The 27983-nt window shown below is 40.7% G+C and overlaps 1 protein-coding gene across 5 annotated transcripts in view; it reads right to left on the reverse strand.

Annotated features, from left to right (window-relative positions):
* The window catches only part of TRPC6 (transient receptor potential cation channel subfamily C member 6), a 133285-nt gene extending 107145 nt beyond the window's left edge, over positions 1-26140 (reverse strand). Inside the window, exon 1 of one of the 5 annotated variants that reach the window (XM_023239036.2) lies at positions 25790-26139. In XM_023239036.2, coding sequence (XP_023094804.1) covers positions 25790-25959 — 170 coding nt within the window. In that variant the 5' untranslated portion in view covers positions 25960-26139. Of the gene's footprint in view, positions 1-25789 lie in introns of all 5 variants that reach the window. The other 4 variants (XM_023239035.2, XM_045038173.1, XM_045038170.1 and 1 more) reach the window with 4 other exon arrangements.
* Between the last annotated feature and the right edge of the window lie 1843 nt (positions 26141-27983).

A 27983-nucleotide genomic window follows, 5' to 3' on the forward strand; every position in this document is an offset into this window, starting at 1 on the left:
GGGTGAGAATAGCACTGACCAATATAGTAGCCTATAGTCACAAATAGCAATTTCACTTTTAATTCAAATTAACTACTACTAAATAAAGCTAATAATTCAGTTCCTCAATTGCACCAGTCACACTTCAAGTGCTCAATATGCAAAAAAGTTATACTGCACAGTACTATTTAGAAACTGATAGATGGTGGTGATGATGGTGATGATGGTGATGGGTGATGATGGTGATGGTGATGATGGTGGTGATGGTGGTAATGGGGTGATGGCCAAAACAACAGAGACCTGGGGGAATGGAATGTGTTAAGTCAGGCACTCATTAAATATTGAGAGAGTTTTGTTGTATGAAGTGCTGAGGAGGCTGTGTATGTGCAGGTGTCTGTTTGTCCCATGTGCCTACAAGGGTGAGGTGGGGCTGGTGGATCAGGAAAATTAATTATAAGGAGACTTGAAGGGTGAGTAGATTTTAGGGAGGAAAACATCACAGAACTTTAAAGCTATTTATTACATGTCTCCCTGACTAAAATCTAGATTCCATAAACCAAGACTCTGGATTGCTCACCATTTTTATTTCCTGTTCTTTGTACAGTTTACTGCATAAGAAGTGCTCACCACATGTTTGCTGAATGAATGAATCTGCAAAGGCAGATATGAATGGAGGGAAGCTACAGGGAAAAGGAAAGAGAAGGCAGGATGTGGGGAGAGACTGATGGTTCTGGCAGATGGGGTGAGCGGAGCACAGTGCAAGGAGGTGAGTGTGGAGAGAAGAGAACAAAGGTCAGCGCAGATCTGCCTTTTCACCCTTTTACCCAAGAATTCTCCAACAAAGGACAGCCTGGAAGAAAACAGGGTTATATGTTTGCTACATGAAGCCACAGAAATGGAGAATATCCATGCATGCACATATTGCAAGAATTGAAAGAACTTGCTCCCCATCCCCCATAAAAATGTGAGGGAAGCATAGCGGTTCAGGCTACGCTAATATCCTCTGCTGTTAATTTGTTTTCTGACCTGGGCAGACCTACAGGTAGCTTACAATGTCTTCTTAGGATTATTTCATAATTATTTGATATTAGAAACAACTTGAACATTTCTGTGTGGATATCCTGGGGCACATGGGTAAGAGTTTCTCTTGGGTGGTGGCTCTCAAATTTTAGCACATATTGGAAAAGTATCACCTGGCAGGCTTGTTAAAACACAGGTTGTAGGTTGCTGTATTTGTAAGCAGAATCTTAAAAAAAAAAACATTCATAATTACAGAGAACAGATTGGTGGTTGCCAGTCTGGGGTTGGGGGTGGGTGAAATGGGTGAAGATGGTCAAAAAATATAAACTTATTGTTTTAAAATAGGTAAGTCCTGGGGATGTAATGTACAGCACAATGACTGCAGTCAATAACACTGTGTTGTTATATTTGAAAGTTGCTAAGAGAGCTTACAAACTCTCAGGAAAAAAATTTGTGACAATGTGTGGTGATGGATGTTAACTAGACTTACTGTGATCATTTTGTAACATATCCATATGTTGAATCATCACGTTGTAGCTGAACCTAATACAATGCTGCATGTCAGTTATATCAATAAACATAAATTTTTTAAACAAAAGCTTGAGAAACACAAGGATTTATATTTTGCAACTTAATGTACATGAATAAAATTTAAAAATCAATTATTATAAATAATTTTCCCACACACAAAATTCCTCTCAGGTATTAGTAAACCTCAGTCCACATATTTATTCAATTGTTTATTCAAAGCATATTTATTGGGGCGCCTGGGTGTCTGGCTTTGGCTCAGGTTAATATCTCACAGTCTGTGAGTTCAAGCCCCACTTCGGGCTCTGTGCTGACAGCTCAGAGCCTGGAGCCTGCTTCGGATTCTGTGTCTCCCTCTCTTTCTGCCCCACCCCCATGCACACTCTATCTCTCAAAATAATAAATAAACATCAAAAAAACTTTTAATAGGGGCGCCTGGGTGACTCAGTGGGTTAAGCATCTGACTTCAGCTCAGGTCACAATCTCACAATTCATGAGTTCAAGCCCCATGTCAGGCTCTGTGCTGACAGCTCAGAGCCTAGAGCCTGCTTCGGATTCTGTGTGTGTCTCTCTCTCTTTTCCCCTCCCTGCTCATGTTCTGCCTTGCCCTCTCAAAAATAAATAATAAAACATTAAATAATTTTTTTTAATTTTAATAAATAAAATTTAAAAAGCAAAGCATATTTATTGACTGTCTGCTATGAGACAAGTTCTATTCTGGGCACTAGGAATAAAGTAGAAAGTGAGTCCATGTCTATCCCTTCATTGAGATTATACACTAGAAGAGACACATGGGAAAAAGTGAAATAAACACCATGACTTCAGATAATGTAGCGACAAACACTAGTCAGCCAGAGACTACTTCCTTCCCTCCTCTCTCTAACCCCATCTTCCTCACAGCAAAGGACACTCTCCCCTTGCTCAGGGTCCAAAGGCAGAAGCAGTGACTGTTTCCCTCTTTCCACAACCCGAGATACTACCAAGTTCTCCAATTCCTACGTGACCCCAATTCCCAAAACCAGCCGACCACTCCTTTCAAAATCAATGAATCCACAAATGTTTACTCAGCATCTACTACTTCCCATGGTGAATCTGTCAGGCCAGAGAAGAAGGGAAGAGAAGGACGCAGAAGACGCGTGACAGACAAAGCAGGCCAGAGCTGATGAGGACTCAGCAAGTGTCTGCTCAACCCAACTCAATACAGCCAAGCGCCGAAGTGTCAGAGGAACAGAGGGAGGAAGCCAGGATCTTGCCATAGGGAGGACCAATCTCATAGGCAAAGCAAGACCATATTCGTTCAGTCGAAAACACCCATCTCTTCGCATTTTAAAATCTTTAAAATTGGATTTTATGGGGTGCCTGGGTGGTTCAGTCAGTTAAGCATTCAACTCTTGGACTCAGATCATGCATGATACCAGGGTTGTGGGACAGAAACCCATGTCAGGATCCATGCTGAGACTGAGTGTGGAACCTGCTTAAGATCCTCTCTGTCTCTGTCTCTCTGTCTCTCTGCCCATCTCTCTGCTCACACTCTAAATAAATAAACAAACAAATAAATAAATAAAATTGGATTTTATCTTACAATGTTAATGCCTTCAACTGGATGAAATACAGCAATGATGTGCTCTGAGAACTGTGTAGAACAGTAGTCCAAAGTGAGGCTGTACATTTACACACACATGTGGCTGGACTCCACCCTCAGAGATTCTGCTGCAGCAGTTCTGGAGAAGGGCCTGGTGACCCGGATGTCTATGAAGTTCCCAAGTGATACTGGGCACATTCTCTGAGAAGTCTTGCTCTGGGGCAGCAGTCTTAACCTGAAGAACCCATACTCCTGGAGCACATGAAAACTTGGAACAGGCACATGACAGGAATAGTTTTACTAAGATCTATTTCCCAATTCTCCATATCCACATGTACTCTTTCCTAAAATGTCCCCTAGATTTTCTTCAGAACACTTGTGTAGTCGGTCAGTCATGCTGACTCTCCACTCCCTCCTCCCTTTCACACTCCTCTCTTTACAAAGGGAAGCATAGCCCTTGTATATTCTTAGCATTGCCCTAATGTGTAAAGGCTCATGGACATTTCAGAAACGTCCCAAGGTGCAAGCTAAGCCTCCAGTAATCAGGGCACTCAAAGTTTCCCCATCCACCTTTTTAAAAGATACATTTCTGATAATTAGCAAACAAAATAAGGTCCAAGATCTAATCCTGAACTCACTACTTCCTAGTTGTGAAGTCTTGAGAATATCAATCTCCCTGTGTCTCAAATTCTCCAACTGTAAAGTGCAGACAAGTATAAGTTCCTTTAAAGAGTATTGTGAGCAGTAAGTGAGTTAATATAAGTAATTAGAATTGTCCTTAGCAGATACAAAATGCTCTATGGATTAGCTATTATTATTGTTGTCGTAGTTATTAAGTGTAATAATAATTCAGAAGAAGTTTTTAATTTAAAAATTTTATATAGGTTTTATTTTGGTTCAGAAAACTTCAGACAATTTTACAATAAAATAAAAGCTTTTTTTTTTAATGTTTATTTATTTTTGAGAGAGAGAGAGACAGAGCATGAGCAGGGAAGGGGCAGAGAGAGAGGGAGGGAGACACAGAATGTGAAGCAGGCTCCAGGCTCCGAGCTGTCAGCACAGAGCCCGACGTGGGGCTCGAACTCACGAACTGTGAGATCATGACCTGAGCCGAAGTCAGACGCTTAACGGACTGAGCCACCCAGGCGCCCCTAAAAGCTTTTTTATCAATAAAAAGCTTTCAAGAAAAAATATGTGTAACGTGACAGTTACTTGAAAGCATGATTTCAAGCAAAAGGATGGAAGCAAATGTTAAAGAAGAGCTTGTGTTTTTTAAATTGATGGTGATGAATATTGTACTGCTGGCATTTAGATTTAATAACATCCAATTTTAAAAGTGATGGATCTATTCTATTTCCAAATATTAATTTTCACAGTATATTGGTAATTACATCCTTTGCAACTATGTGACCCCATGATGAAAAATTTTAGATGGTAACAAAGATGTGTGGTGGTTTATACTTTTTAACATTCTTTTAGAATAACCAAACTGAATGTTATTACTCAGACCACTGCCAAGAGTAAAACTGTTGGGTTTTAAGGTATTCTCATCTTCACCTTTATTGAGTGTTACACACTTTTTTTCTAACAAGGCTGTATCCTTTTGGTATATACTCCCCCTAGCTCGGTATAGGGTTTCATTGACCAACATCATCATAGATACTTGATATTATCAAGCTCATTTTTTTTTTTTGCCTATTTACTAGATGTCAAATGAGATCTTTTTGTGATTGTCTTGACATTTTCAAGATCACTAATAAGACTGAGGGTGATTACTTGTCATTTTGTGTTTCGGCTGCCGTGAGAAAGCTATGTAACCTTGCCCATCTTTTAAGGAATTAATGAATTGTCAGTATTTTATAAGTGGTATCTTTTTTCATCTGCAGTGTTATCTTTCCTTTCTAGTTATGACAATTTTTGATAAACAGAGTTCCTTAATTTTTACACATTAAATTTATCAATTTTATAATCTATGCTTTGTGATTTTGTGTATGCGTAAGAATCCTACTCCAAAGTCATTAAAATTTTTTTAAGTTTATTTATTTATTTTGAGAGAGAGAGAGAGCAGGGTAGGACCAGAGAGAGGGAGAGAGAATCCCAAGCAGGCTCCACACTGTCAATGCAGACCCTGACACGGGACTCAATCTCATGACTGCAACCTGCAAGATCACAGCCTGAGTCAAAATCAAGAGCCAAATACTTAACTGACTGAGCCCATTAAAAATTTAAAGCAACCACAAACATGCTTTGTCCCTTAAAATTCATCTGGAAAAGATTTTTGTGTAGGATGTGAGGTAGAGATCTAAAGTTTGGGGGGGTTTTTTTGCCCATATGGCCATACAATTTCCTTACCACCATGTAATAAAAGATTTTTTCCTCATTGAATTACCTAGACACTTCTTTCATATAAATTTGATTGAATTAGTCTATTATGGCCATTTCCACCAGCTTAGTTATTATAACCTTATGATGTATTCTGATATTTGGTAAGTCCCTCCAGATGGTTCTTCTTCAGGAGAGCACTGGCTACACTTTGGTTCTCTCCACATCTGTGCAAATCTCAGAACCAAGGTTGGCCAGTGAGCTCAGCTGCTTAGAGCGTGGTGCTAACAAACTTTAGAATCAACTCGCTAATCTTCAGAAAGAAAAAGTCTTAAAATTTTTATTGAAATTGTGGTGAATTTGTAGATCAATTTTGGGAAAAGGCTATTATCTTTAAAATAATCAAGTCTGAATATCTGTGAAAACTGTATATATTTGCATTTCTATGAATATTCTTTAATGTTTTTCAATATAATTTTAATTTCATTCCATTAAAGTCATGCACTTTTTTTTGCTAGATTTATTCCTAAAGACCTTAAGCTTTGTGTTTCCTGTGAATAGTAATTTTTATATTGATTTCTAAGAGTTCATTGCTGATATAAGTAAATGTAATTGATTTCACATATTGGTCTTGTACATAACAATGTGCTAAACTTTTATTTCTCACAATTTGTTTATGGAATCTGGGGATTTTACTATGTGGACAACCTTACGCTAATAATGGCAGATTTTTTTGTCATTTCATCTTTATTGAGGTATAGCTGACATATAAAATTATAAGATATTTAAAGAAAATGTGATTATTTAAAATACATATAGATTGTAATGTGATTACCCCCATCTAGTTAACACATCCATCACGTCACAAATTTATTTTATTTTATTTTTTTGGTGTGAACATGTCAGATCTACTCTCCTAGGAAATTTTAATTCCACAATACAATGTTATCAACTATAGACAACCATGGTTTATATAGATCCCCAGAGTTTACTCATGTTACAGCTGAAAGTTTGGACACTTTGACCAACCTCTTCCTATTTCCACCACCCTCAGCTCCTGAAAACCACTTTTCTACTGTTTTGGTGAGTTGTGTGTTTGTTTTAATTTTTTCTGAACGTTTATTTTTGAGAAAAAGAGACAGAGACAGAGTGCAAGCTGGGGAGGGGCAGAGAGGGAAGGAGACACAGAATCCGAAGCAGGCTCCAGGCTCCAAGCTGTCAGCACAGAGCCCAATGTAGGGCTCGAATCCACAGACTGTGAGATCATGACCTGAGCCAAAGTCATACACTCAACTGACTGAGCAAAAACACTGTGTTTGTTTTTGAGTGCACTTATAAATGATGCCATGCAGAATTTGTCTTTCTCTGTCTGGCTTATTTCACTTAACATAATGCCCTCCAGGCCCACCCATGTTATTGCATACTGCAGGACTTCCTTCTTTTTCATTGTATATATATCACATCTTTATTCATTCATCCACTGATGGGCACTTAAGTTGTTTCCATATCTTGGACATTATGAATAATGTTCTAATACTAATATAATAATGACACGGTTCTATTTCTTTATTTACAAACTTACCATTTTTATTTCTTTCACTTTTCTTCTATGCTTATTGAGGCTCCATTACATGCTTACAGGAGCAGTGATGTGGGCATTGTTTTGCTCTTGAATTTAAGAAGAAAGGTATTCAAGACTTCAATATTAAGAATATCTTCCTAAAGATTAGTGGAGATTCCTATTTCATTGAGTTTTATCATGAATCAATACTGAAATTCATCAAATGCTTCTGTCTCTACAGAGATGATCATATAGATTTTCTATTTTAATTTACTGATGTGGTGAATTACATAGCTTATTTACTTTACATTCTGGATTTGGTTTACCAACATTTTGTTCAGAAAATTTTGTATTTATATTGATGAATAAAATTTCCCTATAATGTTATTTCTTTATACTATTTTGGATGGTGTATGATGGTTACAATGATTCCATTGTAAGAGTTTGTGTGCGACTGAAATTATCTTTTTTTTTAATGTTTATTTATTTTTGAGAGAGAAAGAGCATGAGCAGGGGTGGGGCAGAGACAGAGGGGGACAGAGGATGAAGTGATCTACCTTTAAGAAATTTGTAGTTGGGGCACCTGGGTGGCTCAGTTGGTTAAGTGTCTGACTCTTGATTTTGGCTCAGGTCATGATCTCACAGTTCATGAGATCAAGCCCCACATCAGGTTCTGTGCTGACAGCAAGGAGCCTGCTTAGGATTCTCTCTCCCTCTCTCTCGGCTCCTCTCCTGCTCACATGCTCACTCTCTCTCTGTGTGTCTCAATTTAAATAAATAAACATTTTAAAAAGCAGTTTGTTACTGGTTAGAAGACGGTAGTGGAGTAGGAGTACCCTATGCTCACCTCCTTCCATAAACACAACTAGGTAACTGCCAGATCACCCTAAATACTCCAGATATCGACCCAAAGACTGACAAAACAAACTCCACAACTAAAGGGAGAGAAGAGGCCACATCAAAGAAGGTAGGAAGTGTGGAAATGCAGTTTTGGGGAAAAACAGATTGGGGACTCCACAGTGCAAAGAAAGCCACAGTCGTGGAGAAGGGGAAAAGACAGACTAGCACACAAGGGAGCACATGGGGAAAATGACCTCATACTTGGGAAGTGAGAGGGGCCAAATTTCCTGAGTTCTTGCCACCAATAGGGGGGGGGGGTGGCTTAAAGCCTAGAGTTTCAAAGGTCAGAAGGCTTGGCTGGGAGGAAGCCCAGAGGGCACTGCCCTAACTCCTGGGGAGAAGGCAGGCAAACAACCTGGAGATGGACAGCATGGAAAATTCACCTGAGGAACATCTGGGCACACAAGGCAGATTACTTGCTCATCTCAGACCATGTCCGAGATATGCAGCATTCACAGAGAAACCCCTCTGGCAACAAAGGAACTAGCCGGCACCATTTCCCTCCCTTGCCCCTTAGTGTAAGCACAGGGCCACCTGCATGAACAAGCACAGTGCCAACACTCATTATGTAACCTCCTTCCACCAAGACTCACTGCCCCCCACACATTACAGTGAAAATGCCCTTCCCAGTCATGCACCGCTCACCCATCCCAGAGAAGCCAGGTCCATATCCTTGCTTTCACCACATCTCCTGACACAGGAATTTTGCAGAGCCTCAATTCTAGGGGAGGTGGTGACAGGTCCCATTTCACAAGAAGATCAACAACACACCTAGTTACAACTCACCACATAAAGGCCAGGGACCAAACACTGCCCACAGCAGGCAAAGAGAGTCTCTGAATACAACTGGCCTGAAGGATAAAGTGGCCATAACACGACAGCAGTGCATATGCAGCACACCCTGGAGACACTCCCAGAAGTGCCAGACCCTGGGGAACAGGGGACACTACACAGCAGGGCACTACACGACCTCTTCCTCATAAGGTTATTACCCTCAAGTGCAGAAGATGCAGCTGACTTTCCTAACACACACAGAGGCAGACAAAATGAGGAAACAGAGAAGTTTACAGAGAAGAAACAGAGAAGGTCATGACCAGAGAATTCAGGCAAAACAGATATGAAAAATACATCTGATAAAGAATTTAAAGTAATGATCATAAGAATACTCACTGGAATTGAGAATAGAGTGGAAAGCATGAATGAGACCCAAAACATAAAGATAAGGAATAAAATAGCAGAGATAAAGGGCTCAATAAATGAAATAAGAAACACACCTGATGGAATAAACAACAGGATGGAAGAAGCAGAGGAATGAATTAATGATCTAAAAAGCAGTCTAATGGAAAATAATTAAGTTGAACAAAAGAGAGAAAAAAGAATTACACAAAATGAGAAGAGACTTAGGGAACTCAGTGACTCCATCAAATATAGTAACATTCATATTACTGGAGTCCCAGGAGAAGAAGAGAGAAAAGGGGGCAGAAAATTTATTTGAAGATACAATAGCTAAAAACTTCCCTAATCTGTAAAAGGAAACAGATATCCAAATGCAGAAGGCACAGAGAATTCCCATAAAAATAAACAAAAGTAGATCCACACTATAACATATTGTGATTAAATTGACAAAATACACTGAAAAAGAAAAAAATTTTTAAAGCAGCAATACACCCACAACCATATGGTCAACTCATCTTCAACAAAGGAGGAAAGAATATCCTATGGAAAAAAGACAATCTCTTCAACAAATGGTGCTGGGAAAACTGGACAGCAACGTGCAGAAGAATGAAACTGGACCACTTTCTTACATTACACACAAAAATAAATTCAAAATGGATGAATGACCTAAATGTGATACAGGAAACCATCAAAATCCTAGAGGAGAGCAAAGGCAGCAAATTCTTTGACCTCAGCAGAAGTAACTTCTCACTAGGATAGCCGGATACATGGGAAATAGAGGCATAAATGAACTATTGGGACCTCATCAAGATAAAAAGTTTCTGCACAGCAAAGGAAACAATCAACAAAACTAAAAGGTAACATACAGAAAGGTACAAGGTATTTGCAAATAACATATCGGAAAATAATCTAGTTTCCAAAACCTATAAATAATTTATCAAACTCAACATCTAAAAAATAAATAATCCATTTAAGAAACGGGCAGAAGAAGGATACCTGGGTGGCTCAGCCGGTTAAGCCTCCAACTCTTGATTTCAGCTCAGGTCATGATCTCGCAGTTCATGAGTTCAAGACCCTCATCAGGTTCTGCACTGACAGTGCTGAGCCTACTTGTGATTGCCTCTCTCCCAATCTCTCTGCCCTTCCCCTGCTCTCACTCTTTCTCAAAATAAATAAAAATAAACTTAAAAAAAATGGGCAGAAGACATGAGTAGACACTTCTCCAGAGAAGACATCAGATGGCTAACAGACACATGAAGAGATGCTCAATATCACTCATCACCAGGGAAATACAAATCAAAGCCACAATGAGATACCACCTCACACCTATGAGAATGGCTAAAATTAACAATTCAGGCAACAACAGATGTTGGTGAGGATGCAGATAAAGAGGAACCCTTTTGCACTGTTGGTGGGAATGCAAACTGGTGCAGCCATTCTGGAGAACATATGGAGAGAGGTTCCTCAGAAAGTTGAAGATAGAACTACCCTAGACCCAGCAACTGTACTACTAGGTATTTATCCAAAAGATACAAAAATGTTGATTCGAAGGGGCACATGTATCACGATGATTATAGGAGCACTAGCAGTAATAACCAAACTATGGAAAGGGCCCAAATGTCCATCTACAGATGAATGGATAAAGAAGATGTGGTAAATATATACACACAATGGAATATTACTCAGAAATCAAAAAGAATGAATTATCATTTGCAACTACATGGATCGAACTAGAGAGTATTATGCTAAATGAAATAAGTCAGTCAAAGAAAGACAAATACCATATGATTTCACTCCTTTGTGGAATTCAAGAACAAAACAAATGATCAAATGGGAAAAAGAAAAAAAAAAGAGAGAGAGGCAAACCAAGAAACAGACTCTTAACTATAGAGAACACACTGATGGTCACCAGAGGGGAAGTGGTTAGGATGATGAGTTCAATAGGTGATAAAGATTAAGGACTAAACTGTGATGAGTACCGGGTGATGTATGGAAGTGTTGAATCACTATATTGTACACCTGAATCTAGTATTATACTGTATGTTAAGTAACTGAAATTAAAACAAAAACTTAAAAGGAAAAAAACGAAATGTTAAAACTTATAAAATTCTCTGAATCCATCTTTTCTTTATGAGAAGATTTTTATATACTGATTCAATTCCTTTATTTGTTATAAAAACCATTTAGGACTTCTCTAGCTTCATGAGTCAGTTTTGCTATGTTCTATTATTCTAGAAATTGGCCACTGTGTGTTAAATTTTCAAATTTTTAGCATCTGAAACATTTTCATTGTAATTTATCTTTAAGTATTTTAAAACTATTATAGTTTCTTCTTTATCCATGAAATGTATATATAAATGCATAATTTTCTAATTTATGAAACTATTTTTGCTATATGAGAGTTCCTTTCCTCCACATCCTCACCAATACTTGTTTCCTGAGTTTTTTATTTTAGCCATTCTGACAGGTGTGAGATGATATCTCATTGTGGTTTTGATTCATATTTCCCTAATAATCAGTGATGTTGAGCGTCTTTCCATGTGTCTGTAAGCCATGTGGATGTCCCCTTTGGAAAAGTGTCTATTCATGTCTTCTGCCCATTTCTTAACTAGGTTATTTGTTTTTGGTTTTGAGTTTTATAAGTTCTTTATAGATTTTGGATACTAACCCTTTATCAGATACGTCGTTTACGAATATCTTCTCCCATTCCATTGATCGTCTTTTACTTTTGTTGATTGTGTTCTTTGCTATGCAGAAAAGTTTTATTTTGATGAAATCCCAATAGTTCATTTTTGCTTTTGTTTCTCTCGCCTCAGGATATTTAAATAATTCAATTGTATTGTGATCATACAGTCTATGAGATACATATCCTTTGCTACAATTTATATGTGCTAGAAGCAGAGCCAACAAATTTTAATGTTTCACATGTGTTTGAAAAACAGTGGACATTCTTTAAATAGCCAGATTTTATATATGTCAAATAAATCATGCTAGATCATTTAACTTTCAAGTTTTCCTTATTTAAAAATGTTTATTCAACCTATTGAAAATTGAGATTCCCCACTATGATGGTAGGTTTTCAATACGGCTTTTAGAGTTCCTTTATATTTGCTTTTATTTCTAAGGCTACTTCATGGTGGGTATGCAAGGTTTTTACTTTTACACCTGAAAGATGAATTATACTTTTTATAATTTTGTAGTGGCCCCTCTATTTCCCTACTAACAGCTTTTCCTTTAAAGCATTTTTTCTTTTGGTTTACTGTACCTACCCATATTTCTCTTTGTGCTTTCTAGACATAGCTTTCTTCCTCTGTTGATATCCAGTTTTTCCATATCCTTATGTCTTAGGGATATCTCATATTTAAATGAAAAATAGCTAGATTAAGAAAAATCCATTTTGCAAATCTGTGTTATCCCCTTGGTGAATTTCACCAGTTATTTTTATTATCTTAACTGATATATATGGACTTGTTTTTACCATCTCATTTTTGGCTTTGAATTTATCCTGTTTCTTTCTCTAGGCTTCTTTTCCCTTACTTGTTTTTCCCTAGTTCTTTGTTTGTCTGCTTTCCTCTTCCTCTTTATTTTCTCTCCAGTGATCCAAGGAGTTCTACTCTATTTCTACTTTTGTATATATTCTTGTATAGTCTACCTTTGATGTTAAATCATCATCCACTCCCAAACAATACATCTCTAGGATTTTTTTAAGTATGGTGACTTGCTCCCAGCTTACATGACATTGTTGAGTATTTTATTTCTGTCCTTTTTTTAAACTCACACATTAGCAATTATTAGTATAGGAGAATGGTTAAAGTTACCTATATATGTATCTGTTTCATTGCTCTCCTTCCTTTCTTACCTCAGACCATCCTCCTAGGAAAAGTTTCCATTTCCAAAATACAGTACAGACTGTCCCTGGTTTACAATGGTCCAGCTTACAATTTTTTTACTTCATTATAATGTGAAAATGATCTGCATTCAGTAGAAACCATACATCAAATGCTGCATTTTGATATTTTTTCCAGGACCAGCAACATGTGGTATGATAACTCTGGTGATGCTGGGCACAGCTCCTTGTCCACCAGGGAAAACCACTCTGCTTTCCACTTCCAGTACAGTCTTCAATAAATTACATGAGGGGCGCCTGGGTGGCTCAGTCGGTTAAGCGATCGACTTCGGTTCAGGTCATGATCTCACGGTCTGTGGGTTCGAGCCCTGCGTTGGGCTCTGTGCCGACAGCTCAGAGCCTGGAGCCTGTTTCAGATTCTGTGTCTCCCTCTCTCTGTGACCCTCTCCCGTTCATGCTCTGTCTCCCTCTGTCTCAAAAATAAATAAACGTTAAAAAAATTTTTTTAAAAATAAATTACATGAAATATTCAACACTTTATTATAAAATGGCTTTTATTAGATGATTCTGCCCAACTGTAAAATAATGTAAGTGTTCCGAGAACCTTTAAGGCGGGCAAGACTAAACTATGAAATTCAGTAAGTTGGGAACGAGTTATTGGGATGTAACCCCATCATAAATTGAGAAAGATCAGTACATCCTTTACATGTCCTTTTCATGTGAATATGGTGGTTATAAACTCTTTTGGTTTTTTTTTCCCTGAAAATGTCTTTGTTTCAAACTCTTTCTTGAAACAGAATGTTCCTTAGTACAAAACATTAATGTGACTTTGAATATGTCATTCTGCTACCTTCTCTTGCCAATGCTGCTGTTGAGAAGTTCACTAAAATAAAATTCTTTCCTTGGTAGGTGATTTGTATTTTACTCTCTGGCTGTTCACAAGAATTTTTTTTTTTTTTTTTTTTGAGAGAGAGAGAGAATATCCCACTTGCAGTCAGCACAGAGCCCAATGCAGGGCTTGAACTCACAAATCATGAGATCATTACCTGAGCCAAAATCCAGAGCTAACCAGCTGAGCCCCGCGGTGTCCCATACAAGATGATTTTTAATGAAGTTGGTATAATCCAGTTCTAGTTCCTTGTACCTGTGTGTGGATCTCTCTATTCTCTCATTTTGTGGCTTCTCTGTAGCCTTATCGCTCACCAGTTCTTAGGACTTATACACTATTTTTCCAGTTATTTCCTCAACCACAATTCTGTTTATTGTTTACGGGATTTTGAATATATGTAACCTGGTCTTTCCAATTCTAGCCTCTACATGTCTTAACCTCTCTCACAGGTTATATTTCTTTTCTTTCTGCATTTTGAGAAATTTCTCAATGTGTATCTTCCAGGTTACAGCTAACTTCTCTTCCCTTACAGGCAATTCTGTTTCAGGCTACATGCAATCTTCCAGAGCTAACTCTGGTCTATCGATCTTTGTAACTCACTGATAATTTTTATTTATGAAAGTTGTATTATTGTTTTCTGGATTTTTTTTTTCAGTATTCCTGCTCATTTTGAACAATTTTCTTATGCTTGTTCACTTTTGGGATTCCATCTTTATTTCTTTACACAACTCATACAAAATCATTTTATACTCTTATTGCTAATCCTTATATGAATTCCTTCAACAGTTTATACCTTGTATGTGGTTTCTGCGGACTCCTACTCATGATGGCTGTTTTCTTGTGTTGGGTGAATTAAATAAATACACACTCAAATCAAGGATCACCAACCTGCACAGAAGCTAGGGGATTGGAGTTAACTGAGGAGTCCAAGGTGGTGTCCTGAACCCGATTTCAGGAATTCTGCCTTTCATGAGAACTCACTCTGCAATGCTGCTCTGCTAGCCTAAGCCTTTGTACATGTGTATTTATGTGTACAGACAGGGGCTGGGCTGGTTACTTCCCTTACTTCCTGCAAGCAGAGAAATATAAATTGTTTTATGCAGAACCTAGTTGTTTTGTAATAAGATGACTGCCAACATACATCATCGGAGGCAGAATTTCAAAAAAGTCTTCCAAAACCTCATAATATTTAGAAAAAGAAAGCCAGCTAAGTGATAATGAGCTTATTTAACAAGAAAATGTTCACCCCTTGGGTAATTTTACCCCATAAAATCTTGGGTGATCTGAGTAAGAACAAACTTACTCCACATCTTCTGAAATTTCAGATAATCCACATCAGGAAGAAGGTCAATATGAAGATAAAAATAAAATTTCTTGGTCCTTTAGTACAAATATAAAATTACTTCATCTTATTTTTATTTAAGAAACAAACTTGAAAAGTCATTTTTCTCATACTTTCTCATAAAACACTAAATTACTTTCCTGACACTGTATCAAGCGTAAGATACAGACACGTCATTATTCTCCTAAAATATATCAACGGTACCTGGCATACAGTAGTATTTGATGAGAATTTGCTGGATAAAAAGACAATATTTCGCAACTTACCCGATAATACCTGATCATTGGATCCTAGTTAGAAAAAAATGAATGTTTTAATCTCACGGCTTTATTCTTAGATGAATACACAGTAATGGTTTTCTTGATTTAAATTAGCTTTAGTTCCTAACTCTGGTTTTCATAATGAATCTAAATAAAGTAGCTGATACAATTGAATACCAAAATGCTAGTGGAATTTAAAAAATGTCTAGTATTTATTTATTCTTGAGAAGGAGGGTGGAGAGGGGAGCAGCAGGAAGAGAGAATCCCAAGCAGGTTCCACACTGACAGCGCAGAGCCTGACACGGGGCTTGATCTCGTGAACCATGAGATCACGACCTGAGCCGAAATCAAAAGGCTGAACCACCTAGGTACCCCTCTGGTGGGATTATTTTTAAATGTTACTCTTAGGCAATACCCCTGGTAATTCTGATTTAGTTGGGCTTTCATAATTCTTAAGGAATCTGTATTTTTAAAAATAATCCAGGTGATTCAACAGCCAGATTGCAACCACATTCTCACCCTCTGGTATATGTGTTTAGACAAGAAGCTGCTAATATATTCTCAGTGTTTACATCACATAATGTGCAACACTGCTCCTTTAGTAAATACCTCTCACTGTAATTTTCTAGTGAGTGTGTCTCAGACTCTTGCATGTAAGAAGGGGGTGAAGATAACTGCCAAGCCTCTCTGGGCAGACGGGGGATTATAATACAATTTGAAAATAATTGATCTTTTAGAAGACAGATTATAATGAAAAGCAACTAAATGACTTTGACTGTAAGGTTTGCCCAGGCACAACTTGGTCCAAATCAAGGTCCAAATCTATTATCAATAATATGCAACTTTCAGACCATTTTCACTTAACCATTCCTTTCCCACTTTCTCCATTTTAAATTGGATTATTTCATTTAAGTATTGAAGACTTTCCTAGATATAATCAGTTTTGGTCTTTGAAAGTTCAGTTTTTATAAAAATTATTTCCATGAGCTTACATAAAAATCCAAGAACCTTTCCTCTTACCATTTTAGTAAAAACAGAAAAGATAAATTCCCATGGGTGTTTTATCAGCACAATGCAAAAAAAGAAATAGTTTATATTCATATTTTCTTGTTTGTAGGATTATCACAGATATTAAATGAGCACCATTTCAGGGCTCAAGTATATACCACATGCTCTTGGAATTCATCAAATGACCTGCGCTGCAAGAACAGAATCTGACAGTGTGGTGTTTCTGAAAAAGCTAAGATGAAAACATGGCATCTTAATGCCAAAGTCTAGCAACACCATTTAAGGACGAGAAAGACAAGCATTTCAGAGATAAGGCCAATCCACTGACATCAGTTTGTACAAAGCAAACATCAATTCACTCATTCACCAAACATTTAATGCTGAATAGTTCTCAGTCACTGTTCACAGACTAGATCCCTGTCCTCGTGGAGATGTGGTTCTCCTGGAGGGAAAGAGGTACAGACAGAGAGGGGCAAAAAACAAGCGAGCAAGCAAGCAAGCAAGCAAACATAAGCCCAAATAAGCTGTCCAATATGAGCTCAAGTTCTGGTTCAGATGCCTGACAGCCATAAAATGGGAAGGCACCTTGTGCTTTTGAACCTCTGCTTCCTCTTTTACAGACGGAAATCCTAGACCCTACCACACAGGTTTGCTGTGAGGATCAAAGTAGTTCACCACGTAAAGCAAGACTGTCATAGTCTTATCTGTGTTTTAAAGTCAGCGAGAGAAGAAAGTTCAAACCTCGTAACTGTGGGACACACCATCAAGGATAGCCTTTGCCTCATCATCTTTCCTGCCCCACGTCTTCTGTCATTTACGCTAACAGCAAACACCAGAAACTATTTAGCAAAATAGGCTAGCTCCACATGATTGCAAAGTCCTGTTAATTGCCCAGCACCAACAGCGTTTGGTCCATCAGGGAATCCACAAGTTCTTTAAGAAAATGTTGCGTCCACTGTTCTTTCTGACACAGAGGACACCTCCACGTGGGAAAACATGGGCAATGAAGTCTCTGAGTTGCAAAGTGACTCAGTCCATTTCTGAATGTGAAGGAGCTGTGGGAATACTTTAACCAAATTTATTTTCTTTATATTTCCTTTTCTCATATATGTATAAGAGTTACATGTGACCAAATCTATATCTAAGTACAAAGAGCTGTTTCAATAGATACAAAACAAAAACCTAAAGTATAGTTTAACTGACAGCATTTTTTGCTTGTGTTTTGAATGTATATAAAATATCAGGGCAGGGGCGCCTGGGTGGCTCAGTCGGTTAAGCGTCTGACTTCGGCTCAGGTCATGATCTCACGGTCCGTGGGTTCGAGCCCCAAGTCAGGCTCTGTGCTGACAACTCAGAGCTTGGAGCCTGTTTCAGATTCTGTGTCTCCCTCTTTCTGTCTCCTACCCCGCTCATGCTCTGTCTCTCTCTTCTCAAAAAAATAAATAAATAAACTTTAAAAAAAATTAAAATATCAGGGCAGGCTTCACAATTGATAGAACTTTAGATTCAATGAGATATGCTGCCTAGAACATCAAAGGAGCTTAAACAAATATTTACTGAAAGAGAGTAATGCATTCTGCAAAATGGAATACAATGTCTGGCCCTGAATGCCCTCCAAGAAAAGCTGTTCTGCAGAAAACATTGCCCTGGGCAGTAGTGGGGATTCTCACTGTGCCCAGGGATCAGCTTTGAAGTCACCACGGCAAGCCACCCTTCAACCCTTCAATGCACAATTCTTCCTCAAAGAAGTCAACATACTAGCAACAGACCCGAGTTTTATCTGTAACAGCTTAAGTACCTAAAAGAATTTTACGCTTTATAAATCATGTCATTTCCAATTATTGTAACTTTCAAGATGATTTTGTTGGAAATCCCCACAAAGAAAACTCTTCCGAGTTTTGTGTGAAGGTTTTGTGCTACAAACCAGAGGTACTGGAATTTGAAAATGAAATCGGCCTTGAACAGGCATCAGTCTTCACATGGCTATCCACACTGTCACTGCCTTCCGGTAACACACACTTTCAGATGAATACCACGGAAATTGCCTTTAAAAATCATGCACATCATGCATTGAAATCCTCACTTTCACACCTCACACTGGAGTGAGGTCAGTTTTTCCAATACAGCCTGCGTTACCGCACAAAAGCAACTTCATCCACATGACAGGCAGAAATGAAGCCAAAAAGAAAGCTTCCTCTCTTGTGGTCTTGGAAGAGCCATCATCAGTTTATGTACCATCTGGTAAAATTAGTAAGTAATCTACAGATTATGTATGGGGTTTTTGTATATTCACGATTTTCCTTTGGTGACAAAGATTGGCTGTTTTAAAACCTAGTTTCCCTGTTTATCTGCAAAAGTGATAAAATAGAGTTTCCTACTCCTTCCTTTCTTCCTTCCTCTTTCTGTCAACTACTAAGTGTGCAATCTTTAGCAAGTCACTTACCCTTCCTGCTGTGGTGCTTTCTTCTTTCTTACCAGGGATTATAACAGTGCATACCTCATAAGCTTGTTAAATAAGTATTAAATCAGGTAGAAGGTATGCAGCACTTAGAAGAGAGCCTAGCACTTAGAAGCCCCTCATAATTTTTTATTATTTTCATCTTTATTAATTTTATTATTGCTACACATAGTCATGTAAGGCCAAGGTCGAAATAAATGAATAAATAGATTCCTAAGTTAGTGAAAGAGGAAGTGGAGTATAAAGCTTGATCTTTAAAGATGATGATTTCAATAGAAAGACAAGGCAAAGGTGAACATATGTGTCACTGCTCATCATAACCTTCCTTCCTGCCTCCTCCCCTCACCCAGAGTACAACCCAATGTCAGGAGCATGGGACAGCAATCTTGTTTCAGGGGATCAGAGCCCACCTGTGCTCTCTCAAGTAGCCATGAGAAGACGGAGAAGAAGAAATGACGAGGGTGCCCTCTAGGAGCACATGTCACCACATACCCCACCGAGCAACCTCACAGCCTTCTGCCCGCATGAGCCAGCCCGCACTCCCTAAGATGTGCTGCCTGTCCAACCCACAGCGACTTACCAGCCGTGCAACTGCCTCAACATCGCTTAACATGTCTACATTTCCGCACTGTCTTTTTAAAAGGGACATTAAAAATAGCCAGGTGACCACTCTGAAGAGGAAACTATATTTGCATGATAGCAAGAAAAGGGCCTGCTACAAGGTAGGTATTCAAAACTGTTAGTTCCCCCCAGATATATGTAAATATTTTCGATTCCTCCTCTACTGAAGCAGCACTGGCACTACACTGTCAATGATTTTGGTTAACATCATTTCTCCCCTTCGTCCTGGCTGAGCTACCCGAATCAGGTAGAGAACAGTTGCCATCATGTATGTTCTGCTCCCTGTAACACTCAGTCCTGATTGCTTGCTGCCAACAGACGTTCTGTAAGAAACGAGTCAATCAGTTCCGAGGTTTGAAGAGTCTTGAACAGCATACCAACTTTAGACGCCAAAGTTTAACTGGAATTTGGCATTTGGATGAGCACTTCTCCCTGGACTGAAAGCAGCAGAAGATTCCTAAACAAAGAGCAATCACAAGTGGTAATTTTATCCAACTGGGTCCAATGATATTTCGCATGTTTTATAAAGGAGTGAGAAACACAAGAATGGACTCAAGAAAATGTTTTCATTTTATGATCTACTCTCTAGGAGCAAAGATGAATTGCCTTATGAAGTTACTTCTTACAACACAAGGGACAAAACTGTCTAGAAAAAAAACGATGCAATGTCTTCCTAGAGGTAACATTCTGTTACAGAATAAATGTGGGCCTTTCGGTACATCTGGCAATAACTCCACAACCTACAAAGCTGACCCCCTAAAAAAAACATGTTCATGATCATAATTTGTTATCAGCGGATGTTGATTACTTCAAGCCAGAGGACATTTGGAAACAAAATGGGTAGTTTCTGTTGTGCAAAACAGATCTCCAAAGTGGTCAACTAGAAAAGACCCACAGTAAATCCAACAGGCTGGGGCAGATGTCCACTCCTAAATGCAGGGGAAGCAAATCCGAAGGTGATTTTTACATTTCCTTCTCCCCTGCTAGCAGCTCCCAAACTGCAAACCCTTAACCAAAGTCCAGGTCTTGCTTTATGGGTTTTCTGAAAGGTCATAATAGATACTAGGATTCTCTATGACATCTAAACCACTACATACGAATCCCTTTTTATGCATATCCATATTTAAAGAGATCCTATCAGGGGCGCCTGGGTGGTGCAGTCGGTTAAGCGTCCGACTTCAGCCTGGTCACGATCTCGCGGTCCGTGAGTTCCAGCCCCGCGTCGGGCTCTGGGCTGATGGCTCAGAGCCTGGAGCCTGTTTCCGATTCTGTGTCTCCCTCTCTCTCTGCCCCTCCCCTGTTCACGCTCTGTCTCTCTCTGTCCCAAAAATAAATAAATGTTGGAAAAAAAATAAAAAAAAAAACAAAACAAAACAAAGAGATCCTATCAGCAAAGGAACACTAACTTTGTATCTACAACATTACATTAATACAGAATAAACAATGCTTTTACGTGAAAGAAAAACCATAGTTCTTTCAAGCTACACATGACATAACAGGAATCAAGATACATTATGAATGCATTTCCATTGTGTATATTTTTATTTTAAAACTTATGCACTCAAGTATCTTGTTCCTAGTTCATTTGTATCTTGGTATATTTCCTCTTATCTTTAATGTTCTGCAATTTCAACATGGTATGTTGAAATGGGTTTAGTTTTGTGCATTGCCCTAACATTGTTGTACTTCAATTCATCATTTCTGGAAAATTATCACCCCTTATCTATTCAAATGTTGCCTCTGCGTTGTTGTCTGTATTCTCTCCTTCTGAGTCTCCTCCCTTCTCGCTCCATAACTCACCAATGTTTATATTTATCATTTAGTTCTGTCTCTGGACCCTGGCTATTATCATCAATTATGCTATGATTAATCTGCATTTTAACCCTTCCAGTGAGTTTTTTATTTCAAAACTATATTTTTATGTATAGACTTTCTATTTGTTTTTTAAAAAATAAGTCTTTTACTTTCTTAGGGTATGATTTCTTCTTATATGCTGTCAACATTTTATACCCACCCATTTTCCATCTCTTTCATGTTGTTGTATTATGTCAAGTCTTTAAGTTTAAACACTGCTGTCATGCCTTATGCTGACTCTGCCTCATGGACGGTATCATCTGCTCACACTCAGTCTTGGTTGATTGTTTCCCTGGGTGTTTGGTCATGTATTTCAGGGAGCATTTTCTCAGCGGGCTTGCTGTTTTCTTGAAAGTCCTTGGCACTCTAGGTGGTTGGTTCCAGCTTTCAGGATGGTTTTGGGTTTTACTCTTTGAGGAGCCCCAGGGCTATTTTTCTACTTGAAGATTTCTAGGTCAGCAGGTGGTGTGCAAAACAAAAACAAAAACTCACATGACATGCAGGCTAAAAGAACACAATTCTTAGGGGAAGATTTCTTTGCCTCTCACTAATAACGTGTCTTGTTCTCACTCTGTGCTGGTGGCATTTTTCCAGCCTAACCGTTCATTACAGTAACGGTCCTGGGTTTATGCAGGAGGCAGGCATGTCTCAGTCCCAGCTCTGCGCCTTATCTGGGACCAAGGCCTTCACTTCATCTCTGTCCATGCAGACGTCAAACTCCACCTTCTGTGTTCACACAGAATCCCTGGGGCAGCCACGGCATCCGTTCATACACAGGCTACCCTCTGACTTTCAACTTCTCTGCTTCAGGTACATGGTAATAATCCTTTCTCATTGACTGATTGGCTGATTGCAAAATTAGTTACTGTTTTAAAATCATGTCAAATATTGTATCCAGTATTACTAAGTGTTTGTAATCATGAGCTTTTTAGATGATCTCAGTCTACTGCATTGCTTTAGTGTATGAATACTTTACAGTTTAATTATTCACAATCATTTAACCAATTAGTCCTTCCAAAGCAGAAGTTTAGTGGAACTGTATTTCAGATCCTGAGTAGTTAGAAACCCTTCACATTATTTTTTACGTCCAGGATTCTTCCCCTTGTTTAGAAGTAACGGACTAGAGAGACATATTTTTAAATTCTAAATGAAATAACTCTCTGAAATACCTCCTGGGATCCTGGAAGGACATGGACCATTTCCTCCTAATCACCATTACAAACTGATCAAAATACAGTATATTAATTGATTTGTGAGAAAACTTGGGGGAAAAAAAAGGGAAACAATCTTTTTTTTCTAAACACCATTTGAATGTTACCACTTATACTATTAAGTCCTGAAAATCTGTAACTGCTCTCAAACAAGATGATTTGCCATACTCCTCAGGAATAGAAGCCTCATGATATAAATAATGTAACATAAACATCTTTCTACATATACAAACTATGAAACAGAATATTTAGCAAAAGTCATAGAATTTATCCCACAGAAATGACAACTTGCAATGATCTGTGATCTTATAAAGGAAAAATCTCAATGATTTGAGAAAATGGTGAGGCCCAATCCACAGTGCCTCTTTCACAAATAGTAAGCCTCCCACTCTAGCAAAAGACATGAAATTGTTTAAATCAAAGTCAAAAGTGTAAGGAAGGGCTTATTTCTATTCTCCACCAGAAGGAAGCAGTCTTCTACAGCTTGATCTCATACATCATAGGTGGGGAATGCTGTTGTTGATTAAATTTTTACTTACTAGATTATTCCACTGGAAAAACAGAGTAAGCAGTGATGAACACTATAATATATTTATATAATTATATATAACATAAAGAATCTTCGGAAATAATAGATTTAGACAAAAGCCAAGTCTTACTCCAGAATATGGTTCACTCTTAAATTCATCATACTATCTTCAGCATGATACAGGGGATGTTCATTACGAATTGAAGCAATTAAAATGTGTCATCTGTCTACTGCCCTGGTCTATGCATTTAGTCGCCTGAGATTCCTGAACTAAGAGAGAAAAATACTTACTCTCTAGGTAGTAGGTGATGTTAAGAAGTAGACAAATCAGTAAGGCAGGGGGATCACATTTGCATAAAGCATTGGAGAAAGTTTACACGACAACTTGGAACCAGTGTCTCTCACCACTAATTTACAACCACAAGTTTTTAAAATCAAATTCTTTTTCTCACAGACATAGTAACAAGGGACTGACTATAGAATGATCAGTTGAAAAAATTTAAATTTTGTCTATAGGACAGTCTAATTTTTAAAAAGCAATGTAGCGGGGCGCCTGGGTGGCGCAGTCGGTTAAGCGTCCGACTTCAGCCAGGTCACGATCTCGCGGTCCGTGAGTTCGAGCCCCGCGTCAGGCTCTGGGCTGATGGCTCGGAGCCTGGAGCCTGTTTCCGATTCTGTGTCTCCCTCTCTCTCTGCCCCTCCCCCGTTCATGCTCTGTCTCTCTCTGTCCCAAAAATAAATAAACGTTGAAAAAAGAAAAAAAAATTTAAAAAGCAATGTAGCTTTCTAAAGTTGTTTAAGTTAGCTTCAGACAACATTACTAAATATATAACCCGCAGGCTTAGATCTCAAGTCTAAGCCAATTAAAAAAATCACTTAGGTTTTAAACATATACCCTGAAAGCAAATTTGAAAATAGCTGTATTCGGAATATCGAGGATCGATTTGTTTTTCCTGGTTGTTTTTCTTGGCATAGATCCCCATGCTCCTTATAGTGTGGTCCATGGACCAGGAGCCTCAACACATCTCAGAGATCGCTGTTAATGCAGAATATCGGGCTGCACGTAGGCCCTATTGGAGTTACAGTCTGCATTTGAACAAGATTCCCAGGAAATTCGTATGTCCATTAAAGCATGAGAGACACTGTGCTGTAAGACACAGAAGTGTTTTCTAATTTAAAGTCAAGGACAAGACTTCATTGGGGACGATGAAAATGTTCCTGGTGTTTCTTCACAGCTCTGTAGATGCATTAACCACTGACCTGTACAATGTAAACGAGTGAATTCCATGGTATGTGAAATAGATCTTAATTTTTGGAGAAGGAAAAAAGATAATAGTAAATGCTTTCAAATTGTACAGCACATAGACGAACGGTACCAGTTCCAACTTACTTCTTTTATCTTGGGAAAAATTAGATGCACCGTTTCCGGGGGCTCACCTCTCCTGAGAAAAGGAAGGGCACCAGGCCTGGGCTCTGGGTGGACCTGACCAAGACTGAAAGGACAGGGGTCCATAACAGGGGTTTGCCAGGAGCCTGCCCCCACGACCCCACCCCCGACTCCATCCCCACCCCCAGCACACACAGCTCTCGCGGAACCGCTCTCGGCCGGGAACCCGGGAACCGCGTGCGGAAAGAAAGTGACGCTTCAGGAAGCCACACTAACCAGAAGGAGCCAAGCGACAGGAGCAGAAACGCTATCTGGGCCGCAAGTGAGCTCGGGGTGGCTGGGGAGGGAGGGAGGGCTTGGCCCTCATTCCACTCCCCTCCCCCCAGAAAAACCTCCAGTTTCTTAAGTAAAATCCCCTCGTTACTCAGAGCTGGCTGCGGACGACCTCGACCCCCTCGCCGGGACCGCGACCGCAGACGAGTCTCCCGCCCCGCACGTCCGCGCCCTTGCGCGCCCTCCGTGGGAGCCGGGTGCCAAGGGGTCGGGGAGAGCCCGCGGGTCGGTGCCCTAGAGTCGGGCGCTGGACGACCCGGGGAAAGGAGGGGCAGGGCCGGGCGGGTCCACTCCTGCAGGGACACCTTCCAACTTGTGCTCGACCGGCAGCCTGCTGACCGAGCTGGCCGTGAGCAGGGCAGGGGCGGGCGGGGACCCCGCAGATCCCAAGAGTTCTGGCATCGCCCCGCGGACCGAGTCTAGCGGCCGCGAATCTACCCCGGTTCCGCGTCCAGACCGTGACCCGCCCGACAGGGCGCCCCGGGGTCGCGCTCCTCCCCCAGTCCCGCCGACATCCCCACGAGCGGTCACCGGGGACACACAGCGACGCGCCCTCCCCCGCGCCCGCCCGTGGCGACCCCTGCCCGTACTCACACGACGGGTGGTAGCTCCCCCTTGCCCCCCCACCCCCCTCACTCACTCGCAGCGGTGGTCTCCCCCCCACCCTCCTCCCGCACTCACTTGCATTGGTGGTAGCCCCCTTCGATGCCCCCCGCACCCCTGCCCCCGCACTCACCCGCAGCGGTCGTAGGCCCCCCGCACCCGCAACCCCCCCCCCGACAGCCCCCCAGCACTCACCCGCAGCGGTGGTAACCCCCCGCACACCCACACCGCACTCACAGGAGGGGTGGTAGCCCCCCTGCATCCCTACATCCCCCGCACTCACAGAAGGGGTGGTAGCCCCCCCCCCGCACCCCTACATCCCCCGCACTCACAGGAGAGGCGGTAGCCACCCCCCGCACCCCTCCCCCCCAGCACTCACCCGCAGCGGTGGTAACCCGGCTCCGGCCGCGGGGGCTGAGCCCCGCCGCCGTCCCCCGGCCCCGCGTCCAGCAGCAGGTAGTCCCGGCTCTCCTGGCGCCGTGCACCGACCCCAGCCGCCCTCCGGGGAGACCCGGCCCTCCGGGGCGCGAACGCGGGGCTCCGGTTCATGGCCGGCCCGGGACCCGCTGGCCGGGGCGCCGCGGAGACCAAGTGCAGGGGGGCGTGCGGGCTGCGCGGCTCCGAGCTTAGCCAGCGGCTCCAGGCCGGCCCGGGGGCGAGTCAGCACTGGGGGCGCAGCGGGGGCCCCGCCCGGAGCGCGGCCGGAGAGGGGGCCCCGCGGTGGGGGGGGGGAGGTGGGGGGGCGGAGCGAGCAGAGGCGGGCGCGGGGCCCGACCCACGAGTTACCATGCCGACCGGACGCCCGTCCCCCCCGCCCTGCGCCCACGTCCTCCCGGCCGCCCCCTCCTTTAAAGGGATCGAACCCGGCTCTTGGAGAGGGTTGGGGCGGGACAGCCGCGTGCTCCTGCCGCCTGCTTTCCTTCATTCGTTCCTCCCTCCCTCCTTCATTCGTTCCTCTCTCCCTCCTTCCCTTCCCTTTCCTTCCTTCCGTCTCTTCTTTCCCCCTTTCTTCTTTCTTTCTTTGACTTTTTCTTTCTTTCCTTGTTTCTTTCTCTTTTTTTTCTTTCCTTCCTTCCTTCCTCTCTCTCTCTTTCTCCCCCCTAAAAGTCCGCTTATTTAGAAATCATGCATATTGACAACTTTCTAGAAGTTCCTTTAGGTAAGTTTCTTGTAGAACCAAAGGAACTTTTTTTTTTTTTTAGAGGACAAGACCCTCTCCTTTCTCCAGATTGTCTTCATTTTCTTAAAGCGTTTTCTCTCCCATTCCCAACCCCTGGAGTTACTGCAACGCTTTACTTTAAAATGAACAACGTTCCATGTTCCCAACACCAGATGTGCACAGTTCCTGAGCAAACCAACAAAAATAGGCAGGCATTTTCTGATGATACGATAAAGAGGACAACAAGCTGCTTACTTCAGAGAAAACCTTTCCTTCCATCACTGCAAATGCTGAAATTATTTCCCTGCCAGATGTTCCCCACATTTCTAAACTGTTTTTAATGTTAAGACTGAGTTTTAAATTCTGATTTAGTCTTCACAGATGTGAGAAAGCTTCTCAGTAAGGATGAATCCATATCTGTAGTAGTTCAAGCAGTAGTCAATTAGGAATCCATCGACTCATTCATTCAATGAGTATTTAATCAATGGCAGCTGTGTGTCAAGCACCATTTTAGGATTCAGAAGTAAATTTGCCTGATAAGGGCCCTATCTGCCTTCAAAGAGCTTTCATGGAAGAAAAGACACAGAGTAAACAGGCAAATGAAAAGTACCAGACAAAGCCTACAATGAAAATAAGGTTGATGTGATACTAACTGGGACTATTTCAGGTTAGATGGTTAAAAGAGACCTCTTAGAGGAGGTGCCAGTTAGGTGAAGAGACCTGGGGAGGAGCCGGACTTGAAAAGATCAGAAGCCCATTACAATTGGATTGAAGACAGCCAGACTGTCTGAAATTCCAGAGGAAAGGTACCTTCGCTTCCCACGAACAGGTAAGCAATGCAGTGGATATCGGAAGCGTAAGCAAAAGCAATCAACTTGATCGAGGGGGAAAGATAACAAATTCAGAATATCTGACTCTGCCAGCACACTAGGAACTAAAGCTCAGAGAGGCTGGGAAGCAGTGTCTCTCGAGGGCCTCAGCCTGTGTTTGGCACAGGTATGTGGGATGGATGGATGGACGGACAGACAAAGTGTAGACCAAGAAAATAAGAAAACATTCTTGACCACTAAAAGCACCTTTACCCAGGAAAACTAACCTCTGTCATTCTGAAGTGTATTGTTCCTGATTTAAGAATCTCTTTTTGATCTCTCAACATCTGGAGCCATGATTTAAAATTTTTATTGTTTTCTGGTGATTATACATAGCAATAAGACACTCTGCTTGAAATGTGTTTGTTTATGGTGAATACTATCTGTAAGAATTCAACAGCTTTGATACTTGAATGAATTAGTTAATAAATGTTTAATTTAAATAGCACCAAGGTAGTCTGCTTAGAAACATCAAGGGTGGGAAACAATTTAGTGGGGGAAGTAATATTCCCATGTTTTCAACCTGACTCAAAGTCTGTGAGTCA

The sequence above is a fragment of the Felis catus genome, chromosome D1 (genome assembly GCF_018350175.1).
Source record: "Felis catus isolate Fca126 chromosome D1, F.catus_Fca126_mat1.0, whole genome shotgun sequence".
Lineage (NCBI taxonomy): Eukaryota > Metazoa > Chordata > Mammalia > Carnivora > Felidae > Felis > Felis catus.